At 46.9% G+C, this 12,463-nt stretch overlaps 1 protein-coding gene across 1 annotated transcript in view; it reads left to right on the top strand.

Moving 5' to 3' along the window:
* Window positions 1-12,463, top strand: part of LOC121289681 (protein CC2D2B-like) — a 365,202-nt gene that overhangs the window by 76,957 nt on the left and 275,782 nt on the right. Inside the window, exons 10-11 of the mRNA XM_041209305.1 lie at window positions 6,280-6,316; window positions 6,760-6,840. Coding sequence (XP_041065239.1) covers window positions 6,280-6,316; window positions 6,760-6,840 — 118 coding nt within the window. The remainder of the gene's footprint in view (window positions 1-6,279; window positions 6,317-6,759; window positions 6,841-12,463) is intronic.

Here is a 12,463-nt window from a genome sequence, read left to right as displayed (position 1 = left end):
CCTAATTGTGAGTGTATACAGATGAAGAAATGATTGGTGACAGCAACTGCAGTTTGTCGTGCACAGGGTGAGATAGATGTCAGAAGGGAAAAGGCAAATAAGTAGGAACCGACCTGTGATTGTCATCATTCTTTCTTCGAGGGGAGGGGATGGGATGGGGGTGAGGGTGCTAGCCTCTTGTTTCAAGTTGTGCATTACCTTCTCGTACAAGGAAGAGAGCAGTGTATTTTGAAGTGTTTGAAGAATGTGCCTGTCAAGGTTGGTATGCAGTGTGTAATTTGCGAGTATTACAATAATGGTGATCTCTGACTATGAGGAGAAGGAAATGGAATGAAGTGTGGTCCAATGATTGTAAGAAAGTGAAGGGAAGGACAGTGAAGTGAGACTGGAGATGATGGCAGTGTGAGAAGAGAGTAAAAGAGCAGTATTCTTATCTTGACAGCTCTGATAACGACACCCTATGTGACTATGACAAAGATAAACTTTGCTTCTTCATCCTTCTGAACCTTCCTGCAGCCTTTGACATGGTTTACCACACCATACTCCTCCCAAGCCTCCCCATTATCATCTAGTTGGGACTACTGTCACATGGTTCTATTCTTATCTATGTAATCGTAGCCAGAGAATTACTTGCAATGGCCTTTCTTCCAGTTCTTGCACCACTACCTCTGGTGCCCCAGCATCTATCCTTGGCCCTCTCCTATTCTCATGTACATGCTGCTCCTTGGTGATATTATCTGAAACCACGGCATTAATTTTCATATGTACGCTGATGACACCTCACCACCGCCTGTCCCTCTTGACTCTTCCACTGTTGCTAAATTTATCAGACTGCTTCTCTGACATCCAGCAGGGGGAAAATGGTGGTTTAGTTAGTGGTAACGTCACTGGACTAGTAACCTAGAGACCCAGGCTAATGCTCTGGGGACATGGGTTCAAATCTTACCAAGGCAGGAAAATTTGCACAAAACTATCGTAGATTATTGTAAAACCCCATCTGGTTTACTCATGCCCTTTAGGGAAGAGAATCTGTTGTCCTTACCTGGTTTGGCCTACATGTGACTCCAGACCCATGGCAATGTGGTTGACCCTCAACTGCCCTTTGTAAGGCCCAGTAAGCCAAGGGTAATTAGGCTTGGGCAACAAATCTTGGCCTTACCAGTGACGCCCACATCCCATGAAAGTATAAGTAAAAAAATTCTTCCGATTATGTATTGGGAAAATCAAAATCATTGTTTCAAGGAAGTTGTAAGTGCTGATGTTGAAAGAGACTTGGGTGTGCTTTTACAAGGAACGCAGAAAGTTAGCATGCAAGTGCAGCAAGCAATAAGGACGGCAAATGGCATGTTGGCTTTTATTGCCAAGGATTGTAGTACAAGAACAAAGAAGTCTTGCTACAATTGTATAGGGTTTTGGCAAGACTGACCTGGAGTACTGTGTGTAGTTTTGGTCTTCACATTTAAGAAAGTATATACTTGAATTGGAGGCAGTAAAGCGAAGGTTCGCTAAATTGGTCCCTAGGATGAGGGCGTTGTCCCATGATGAGAGGCTGAGTAAATTGGACTTATATTCTCTGAAGTTTAGAAGAGCAAGAGGTGATTCTCATCTTAACCTACAAAATTCTGAAGGGACTTGATAGCGTGGACGCAGAGAGATTGTTTCCATTGATCGGGGAATCTAAAACATGGGGGCACGGTCTTAGGATAAGGGACCGATCATTTAGGACTGAGATGAAGAGAAATTTCTTCACTCAAAGGGTTGGGAATTTTTGGAATTCTCTACCCCAGAGCATTGTAAATGCCCCATCATTGAATACATTTAAGGCTGAGATAAACAGATTTTTGGTCTCTCAGGGAATTAAAAAGTATGGGGAGTGGGTGGGAAAATGGAGCTGAAGCCCAAGGTCAGCCATGATCATATCGGATGGTGGAGCAGGCTTGATGAGCTGTGTGGTCTACTCCTGCTCCTATTTCTTATGTTCTTATGTTTTTGGACCCACTCCGAACTGTTCCCTAGTTATGGACTCCATCCCGTTTCTTGGCAACTTTGTGATTAAGCTAGTCGGTTCGCAACATTGGTGCCACATATGATTCTGAGATCAGCTTCTAAGCTTATATTCAAGTCATCACTAAAATTGCCAGCTTCCACCCCCCATCACATTGCTGAACTTCGCTTTTGCCTCGGCTAATCTGCTCTGAAGCCCTCATCCATGACTTTATTACCTCTAGACTTGACTATTCCAACACATTCCTGGCTGGTCTTCCTCATTCTACCTTGTAAACTTGAGATCACTCAAAACTCTGCTACCCGAGTCTTAACTTGTAGCAAGTCCCGTTTCTATCAATCCTGTGCTTGCTGATCTACATTGGTTTCTGGCCAAACGATGTCTTGATTTTAAAATTCTCATCCTCATTTTAAATCCCTTCATAGCCTTGCCTCTCCCTATCTCTGTAATCTCTCCCAACCCCACATCTGTCTAAGAAATCGGCACTCCTCTAATCCTGGTCTCTTGTGCATTCCTAATTATAATTACTCCACCATTGGTGGCTGTTACCTTGGCTCCGAGCTTTGGAATTCCCTCCCTTACATTTCTCCACCTCTCTATCTTGCTTTTCTACTTTACAACACTTCTTTGACCAAGCGTTTGACCATCTTACTTAATATCACCTTATGTGGATTAGTGTCATACTTTGTTTTGTAATCCTCCTGTGAAGTTCCTTGGGATGTTTCATTGCGTTAAAGATGCTATATAAATATAAGTTGTTGCTGTTGTTGATAAGGTCATTGAACTTCTTTTGGCATTGCAGCCTAGGTGCTAAGCTCTTTACATCGATCACCTCTACACCTTCTTCCCACTAGCGATGGAAGTATTGCCTGAAGTACTTTCCATCTCACTGTGGGGAACAAAATCTCTTCTCTATTCCATCATTTGGACTCCAGCTTCTCATGTGATATCAGAGAACCTAGCACTCTGTCTGAACCTTTTCAAGTCATCCTCTTCAACTTGGGAAGTTGCCGTATAGCCGGAATGAACCACTTCTTTTAAGAGATACTGACTGTTCATTAGTGTTGTCAGACGTTTCGATTTCCCACCCCTCCAAACAAGCATGCAGCCAATAAATAGCACTGGTATCTATTAAGTCTTTTTAATCAGGTTGCAACATGAATTTTATTTGCTCCTGGGATGACACGAACAGCTGTGTACAGCACCTGCCTCATTTTCTGCACCTCCATTTTTTGATCCAATCGAATCTCTAGGCCAACATTTATAGCGATAACGAGGGGGAAAAATAGGGATGGGGTGATAATGTTAAAGGACTGAATTACACCACTAGAATGTGGTATGACCCTCGTGGGGGAACTGTAGACCGAAATAACCAAATTTACTAAATGACCTCCAAAGAAGATATTACTAACAAGATTCCACTTCTTGTAGCTTTTACTTTAACACACATCAAAACTAATTAAACATGCATTAACAGGCAAATTAAAAATAAAAAAAGGTAAATTTCACTTTAAATAGTCGGTATAACAAAGATACGTCAAACGTAGCCACAAGCACCCGTATCGCTCCCTGCACTAACCTGGTGCTACGTAGCTACATAGTTCCACAATATGCTGTTTTTTTATTTACACAGGGTTGGTCAAGAGTCATATCCGACAAGAGCTTTGACCTTTGTGTTTCATAGGTATGATGATCATCAACAAGGTACATTTCTATGAATCCTCTCCCTCTTGAGTCACAACAGCCTTGATGATGTAGCTTTCCACAGTTCCTTTTGAACCGACCAACGAGTAAAACCCAGTTCATGGTTTGGCCACTTCTGAGAAAACACTGAGTAGTGTCTCTGAGTTATTCACAGAGCTTTTTAAGTTTTACATCTTTTTAGTTCACACGGTACCTCTAAGAGCTCCTGTCTGCTTTTCTGGCAAACAGAAAAACTGACCTCTTTCTGAGAGTGATTTGCTTCTTTTCCACAGAAGAATTTGGTGTGTTCCCCTTTCTGTATCTGTCTGCTTTCTCTTTGTGCCTGCATATGGGCCTTCACCTTGCAGCTCCTCTGCTTTGAGCGCTCCTTTGTATCTGCAACTTTCCTTTATGTCTGACCATATGGCATTCGTATCTTAATTTCCTTCCTGTTGGTACTAGTGGAGTGCTGCAGCACCAATCCCCGTGGCATTCTACTAGTTTGAGTTTGGCAACCTGAAAATGTTAATCCTGACTCTATCCATGCTAATATATCACCCCAACACCATAAGCTCTTATCTTGTTCAATAACCTTTATGTGGCACCTTATCAAATGCCTTTTGAAATTCATTTTTGTTATGATTTGGCAGGTGGTATTTGCTAGGCTGACCAAATCAACAAGAAAAACTTGACCATGCTATCACAACAATTTTGCAATTTGTTTTTATTACGAGCAGGCTTGTGCACTGAAGTCAGAAATAATGAGTCCACTACCACCTTTAGAGATTTTAAAGATTAAATTATAATATTTATTAACAAAAGAAGAACAAACTTAAACACACTCAAGATTACAGTTACACAGTTATAACAGTTCTAAGTTTCTACTTAACCAGACTCCCACCTACATACCCACTTTAAGATAACAGTCCAAATAGATTCAAAATGTATAAAGTCATCCAGCAATATCACCACAAGCACTCACTGGACAATGGACGTCCAAAGGCTTTTAACACAACTTTGGTTACTGGGGGAACAGCAAACTTCTGCAGCTGTTGGTAATCATTCTGCTATTGCCAGTTACACTTCTTCTAGATCCATTTTTTGTTTCTTTACTTGTCCTACGACCACCCCCTTAAACCTTCCGTTTTGTTGTTTAATCTCTCCAGCCTTTCACCCTATCACAGACCTTTCCTATTATTCTATCCTCGCTCCCAGCCAACCCCTCCACCACTCCCCAACCTGTGTACTTGTTCAAAACTGGCTACATCTCTTAACTTTTTCCAATTCTGATGAAAGATCATCACCCTGCTACATTAACTTTGTTTTCCCACAGACGCTGCCTGATCTGCTAAGCATTTCCAATATTTTAAGTTTCTATTTCAGATTTCCAGCACATTGTATTTGTCCAGCATATTTAAAGTTGGCATATAGGCGTCTGCATGTTGCCATGCAATCTGAATACTGAGGGCATGGAAGCGCTCTCTGTTGAGTTAGTTGAAGGGCTTTTCAATGGGTGCTCACCAAACAATGTGGGTTGAGATTAACAAATCGTAAAATTGGATAGTCTTACCTCACTGCTGCTTTGCTGTGCTGCCGAAGGTAATGGACAGGACCGTGTAGTCCCAATAGCGGCAAATATTATTGAGGGCTGCAACAGTATTGCAAGTTCAGGGGAGTCCACCTATATTCAAATCCTTTCTGGGCTCCAAATGATCCCATAGATAGTCCCACCAGAATTGTCATTGCATAAACTTGGGCTGTTTGTCCAGCACTTAGCACAGTATTTACATTGATTATTTAGGACCACTCCTATCAGATGTAAAGCCTTCTCAGGAGTGCAGCTCTTTGAATCAGTAGGTGTGTCAAAACATTCTTGCATCCCCAGCTTGCTCGCTACCATCACCCCGGCAAACCAGCACCCCCAGCTCATTAGTCTCACCTGCTGTGTTTCTATGTCTACTTTACATAAACTCACCAATCTCACACCAAAACTGGTAAACTATACATTGGTTCAGCTTATTTGATGATACAGCACAGGATGACTCAGCAGACAGATCTATTTTATGGATTCAGCAACTATTACTCACAAGGACAGCACAGCTGCAATTCCTACACACTACTAGCTGCTCTACATCCTGGCTACTTGCTCATTTTCAACTTCCCTTAAAGTGATATCAGAAAATCCCCTCTTTTTCCAAGATAATATTACATATGTTATGAGTAAAAATACATGCACAGTGGGTTGGTTGTGAAAACTATTTACACAAAAGATAGTCTCTTTTTAAGAGCATATGAATTTAAGAGTTCAAGTGTCAATATAATGTATGAGTGATTTGCTAATCCTCCCAGATTTTGTGAGGGTATGACCTTCCTGAGAGCTAGACTTAGTACTTGACTTGTAGGTGCATTGGCACCCTGTGTATTATTGCAATGTTGATTGTTTTCATGGTGGTCTTCCACAACTTCACTTTTTGAGTTTATCTTTGGACGTGTTTTAAATGCATTTGGAGGACTATGCAGTTGTGTACAATTCCCTTAGCTGGCTTCTGTTTCTCCTTAACTTTGCCTCATTTGGTGTTGTTATCTCATAGGATCTAGGCTCACTGCACACTTTGGATACTTCTGCAGGTGACCAGGTTCCCTAGGGAGGATGTATGACCCGAACCTTTAGTCTTAGGTGCAGACTAGGCAGTTCTGTACCTGCATGTCGGTTGTGTGCTGTCTTCATTTTTTCTTCTTTCACGAAAAGTTTCACCTGTATTTCTGAGAACTGGGACAGGTGATGGCTTGGCAGGTTGTCCTAATCTGCCTTCTGAACATGATTTCTGCTGATGACAGTAAGCCTATGTCTAAAGGCATTGCTCTTAAGTGTAACATAGCAATGCGGAGATCATAATTGTTTCCCTGCACTTCATGATTAATGTCTTAACTGTGAAAGCTTTTTGCTCGTCAAGACTATTGGATCTGGAATGGCGTGGCGAGGCTGTCGCATGGTTTATGCCCCATTTAGCACACGTCCCTAAAAGGTCAGCCAGTATATTATGGCCTGTTGTCTGATATGATCTCTTCAGGCATGCTGAGCAAACTGAATATTGCACTCATTGTGTCTGCCATGGATGCACTTGAGGTATCCTTCAATTATCTGATGATTGGTAACTTGGAAAAGTAATCGGTGACTATAGGAGAAAGTCGGTGCCATGGATAGTGAATAAATCTGTTGCATAATTAGACCAAGAGTATTATGGAATCGCATAAGGATGTAGAGGTTCTTTGTGTTGATGTGGTTGGCGACTCTGGCATGTTTCACACATCCTTTCTACCTTTTTGATATCGTTGTTGATCCCTGACCAATACACAGATCCTTTGCCAGGTGCCTTATTCGCTGTATGCCATCAAACACGTTCTTAAACTTCTCCTGTAAGTGCACACTGCAGTTTCTAAGAGGGTTGATCAAAGGAGTTGCAGTACAGCATCACCTCTGAAGTTTCTTATAGTGTTGAATCTGTCTAGGTATATTTGCTGTAGGTTATGGACTGACTCAGAGCAATTATTCTTGGCCTCTTCTGCCGCAATGTTGGTGATCTCGTGTATGGTCACAAAGTTGAATTTCGTACACGCCAGTAACCTGCTATTGCTGATCTGCTCCTGTCCACCACATAAAATACTTGCAGTTTCCATGCAGACTTGGCGTAGCTGCATTTCAATGTCAGTGTACCTATGCAACGAATGTACACACATAGTTTGGCTGTCGTAGGTTGTTTCATTGACTGCCAATGGTCCAGATATATATCTTTCAAGATTCTAACATGTAAGATGTTCACATTCACTCCTGTGTCGACTTTGGCTGTAAGCATGTGTTTGCTGCTTTTCTTCCGGCATTTGATGCTGATAGTAGCAAAAGCCTCTAACTGTTTGACTTCATCCACACTTGGGTGGAATTTTCCCAGACTTGCACTAAGTGCGGTAGCGGGCAGGCAAAGTGGTGTCCTACTAGCCGATGGCGATGGCGGGTTTTTGCGCCGTATTGTCCCAAACCCACTCATTATTTATGCATTCCCGGGAAACATGACGTTTCCATGGTGGGCGGGCTCTCATTTGTCCTTCCACCAACACCCTGCTGTTGCATTATGCTGGCCGCCATATTTAAAAGGCAGCCAGCAGCACAGCGCTCATCGCTACCAACTCACCACCGCTGCCTGGGAGATGTGGCCAGCAAAGGAAAAAGGACTGCAGCCCCTCTTGCGTCAATGACGGGTCCCTCGAGCGACTGCTGCATGCCTTGGAGGCCCGCCAGAATGTACTGTACCTCCACTCTGGCCGCAGGATAAGCAGCAATGTCACCAACCCAGCTTGGGAGGCAGTGGCAGCGCTGGTCAGCGCAAACACCCTTCAGAACAGGACAGCCACCCACTGCCGCAAGAGGATCAATGATCTCCGTTCCAACAGGGTAAGTCACATTTTTCATCGCTCTCAACACACATGCTCACAAACTTATCACACATCCACAGGGCCTTCTCTCACTGTCAGTTCAACGGACATCACCATTCACTCTCTCACAAATACATGCGTTGTCCTCAACCCGTCCATGTGACCACTCACCACCTGCACAGGCCAGGCACATGTATCATCTGGCCTGGCAGGCATCCTGATACACTCTCCCCATCTCTATCCATGCAGAACAAACTGGCACACAACAGGAGGGAAAGGTTGCAGACCGGTGGAGGAATACTGGAGTTCAAGGTACTTACAGATTTTGAGAACAGAGCCATCCAGCTGGCTGGCAATGATCGGGACTGCTCCTGTGCTGACGATGAGGTTGGCGCTGTTCTATCAAGTGAGGATCCAGCAGTGCAACATCCAGACAACCATGCTGTGAGTAATGTGTTCCATGCTACAGGCCACTGCCATGCATTAATTATCTCCCCTTGCTTCCGCAGGCCCATCACTCCAAGGGCCGATGGAGTCCATGACCCAAGACCTCCAAGCCAGTTCAGAAGAGACATCCGAAGGGAAACTGGAATGCACCCCCTACAAGTTCCGTCACAGCGTTCATCCACACTCTCCACCAGTGCAGAGACACACGCCTCGGTGACCTTGGGACCTAGCTCTAGAACAGGCACAGGATCACATACTGGTGAGCACAGTGTACAGTCTGATCCTTAGCAGGCAAGGGCAGGGACTTCCTAGGTCCCTGGCATTCGGAGGGCTGCTGGAGACCAAGAACCTGTTGAGTCCGAGTCAGAGGCCAACCCGCTGGGCTCGGTCAAGTCACAGTTGCTGGAGCTGCAAAGGCAAGCTAGGAAACGTCAGGAAGGGATGTCCGCTGCACTCCTCAGCAACTCCGATGGAGGAGTCCATCTGCCTTCAGGCTGAGGTGATAGCGCAGGCGTTGCAATGCACCAAGGTCAACTCTGGCAGGATGATGGCCGCCATGGAGACCTTGGTCCAGCATGTTGCTCCTGCACTGCTGCGTGGGCTTAACTCCATCGCTGATGCCATAGTTGGCCTTCAACAGTGTCTACGCGAAAGGGGTGCTGGGCAGTTTGATCTCACTCCAGCTATTCCTTCCCCTTATGCAGTCAGCCTGGGTCCCTCGGGCACCTATAGGAAGGAGGATCAGCGTGTGCACACCCCAGGGTGATCCACCCAGGTGACTCCGGGAGTGTCTGGCCCATCCAAATTCCCTCTTCCTATGAACTCTGCAGATCCAGCTTCACAGGCTGAGGAGGGTGCCACTGCCACACAGCAGGAACCCAAGTCTCAGCCCTCCAGAGGATGCCTGCCAAAGTCATCACAGACAGGATGTTGCAGTCAGCAGGCTGTCTGCACCTCCGCTGTGGATGTCTGGGGATCACCAAGACATAGCGGCAGGGTTAGGGAAGTTAAGGAAACGTAGTTGCACAGCCTGGGCACAGGTGTTGGTCACTTGTACATACTGTTCACTATTGGTCAATAAACTCCTAAGAATGTCTCCCTGCCTGTAGCTCCTTGTTCTGATGAGCAGTGTTCTTGTCATTCGGATGTGAAACCTTTCTGCACAAGATAAAAGGCAGGTGTCTCAGTCCAGGGCCTCTTCCCTGTGTTCTGTGAAACCTTCAGACCACAGTGATGGTCCGGTCTCACACTCCCTGGAAACATTACTGATGCCTGCTCCTAGGCGGTGCTGGTCATTGCTGCTAGAACGTAGTGGGCGTGTGCCACAGAGTTCTCGCATTCTGTCTGTGTGCTCTCAGCACCTTTAAAGTGGGGCTGGCCCCCATCGCACCAGCATCTGCGACCATTGATGCTGTGCACCAGCTCCTGAAGGGCTCAGGTGATGAAGGTGGACGCAGCATCGGATGCGTCTAAAGTTTCATGGCTGCGACTCTACGAGATGGCCCTGATCATGGAGCACAAGCGAGCTGCCCTCGGCCAGACAGGAGTCTGACATTCACAGACGTTATATGAAGATTCATGGAGTGTCCTCATTGCTTGTTGTCATCATCCTCCTATGATTGAGCGACTATTAGGGCCTCCACTGCGTCTCTATGACAGGAGGATTCTTACAGAGACTTTTGGCTGCCATAAGCCAGACTGGAGTCAAGCATTCACAACTGTAATGTGGGGATCTGTGGGAACACCTCCCTGCATGTCGCCATCATCCTCCACAAATCTAGCAGCTATGAGGGCCTCCTGAGCACGCCTGCCTCATCTAACCAGTGCGAGAGCCTCATCCCCATCATCGTCACCACCGATGACCTCCTCACCCTCATCCCCTCTACCGTCCTCCTTATCCATGGAGACCTCCAGTTCCCTCCTCTCTAGCCAACTCATCTCTTTGTTGGAGCACCAGGTTGTAAAGGGCGCAGCAGATGACGATGAAGTGTGACACCCTCTGTGGACCATATTGCAGGGCACTGGCAGACCGGTCCAGGCACTGGAACCACATCTTCAGCATCCCGACGGACTGTTCCACCAAATTGCAAGTTGTAGCATGAACTTCATTATACCGTCACTCTGCTGCATTCTGAGGCTACCGCATGGGTGTCATCAGCCATGGAATATGCGGGTAGCCCTTGTCCCCAAGGAGTCATCTCTGCAGCCTCTGTGGGCCCTGGAACACTGCAGGGATCTGCAAGTGACTGAGGATGGAGGCGTTGTGCACACCCCTGGAAACCAAGTGCACACCTGCAGGATGTCTTTCTGGTGGCCGCATACCAGCTGCATGTTCAGTGAGTGGAAGCCCTTGCGGTTGATGTAGTCCACCGTGTATAGCGACAGAGAGCTAAGTGCAACCTGCATCTGTGGGAATCCCGAGATCCAAATGCCCTTGCATCCTGGCTGTCCCGGTGCTGGGCGAAATGCACAAAGTTGTGTGCCCTCAAGAAGATGGCATCCATGACCTCATGGATGCATCTGTGGGTGGTGGCTTGTAAGATCCCACAGAGGTCATCTGTGAAGCCCGAAAAGGAGCCACTAGCATAGAAATTGAGTGCCACAATCACTTTCACAGTCACTGGCAGTGGAGGTGGGAGCCCAGCAGCCCCTTCTTCCTGAGGTTGCTGCTCCTGCCTTAGCACGGCTAGGAGCCTCAGTCGCTCTCTCCTCCATCTTCTTTGCTCTCTGGCATATAGCTAGGTCACTTCGATCCATGATCCTGATGTGGTCCTCCTGCAGCATGAAAGACAGAGAGAGATATGGTTAGCATGGGTGTACTTAGCATCCTATCCTGGCCCTGTGTGACCTCCCCTTAACACTTCCCGGGAAGTGCTGGCCACCCCTCAGATGGCCACAGATGAGTGTACTGCATAGCTGCCCTGTCAATCTGTGACGAGGGACACTGGTTGAAACTGGGATGCTGAGATTGTAAGGGGCTTTGAGCGCCTCCAGCAGTGACCGCTATATGGCAAGCGTTGGTGATGGGATTGTGCGACTTGTGTAGTGCAACAGCTGCACGGTCCAGTAAAGTGCTCGCAGACTCGCAGACTGTGTGGGGGTGTGGGGGGTAAGGTCTGGAGGACTTGGTGACACATTGGTGCCTCTGCATTGCTTGCGTGGGCACGCCGGCTGGGAGCCCGACCCCAATCTTATCACTTTGAACTGTCTCAGTTGCAGAGGGATGGACAGTTTTTATACAGGTGTCCCTACTGCATGGCCACTTCCCTCACCTACCCTGCCTCCTACCTCGATTGCTTGTGCGTGGGATCCAACACCAGGGCAGCATTTGTCCCCGGACACCCCCACCCCGAGTACGGTCACCTCCAGGGCCAGGCAGCAGTTGCCCCCGGACACCACCCCGCGCCCCCCATCCGAATACAGTTGCCTCTGGCGCTAGGCAGCAGTTGCCCCCGAACACCACTCTGAAAACAGTCACCTCCGAGGCAGTGCGGCACTTCACCCAGGCTCCATGGTGCCCCTGAAGCCTGCAAAGCAACAGGTGACCCTGTTGAGCTGTGGAAAATGATGCTGTTCACTCACCTCAGTTCCCCCAAGGTGAAGGCTGCCAAGTGCATGTCGCTGTGTGCTGTTGTGAAGGCAGAGCCTGGCGGGATGGCCTTTTAATGAGATGCTGATGTATTACAATGAGCTCCCTGCTGACCGTTGGCAGGAAATGTGGCCCGCCGTTGGTGGGCTGATCAGATGATCGCGACCTGCCTTTCCGCCGTTGTGAACCAGATTGCGCCATATTGTCCACGCCCACCACCCATCACGCTTGCTGTCAGTGGGCACAGAAAATTCCACGAGTTGGTTGGAATTTTCCACTCCGAAGACTAAGTGCGATGGCGGGCGTGAAAA

This window comes from Carcharodon carcharias, chromosome 17 (genome assembly GCF_017639515.1).
Source record: "Carcharodon carcharias isolate sCarCar2 chromosome 17, sCarCar2.pri, whole genome shotgun sequence".
Lineage (NCBI taxonomy): Eukaryota > Metazoa > Chordata > Chondrichthyes > Lamniformes > Lamnidae > Carcharodon > Carcharodon carcharias.
Note: the sequence above shows the minus strand (reverse complement) of the source record. Positions and strands in the feature narration are given on the sequence as shown.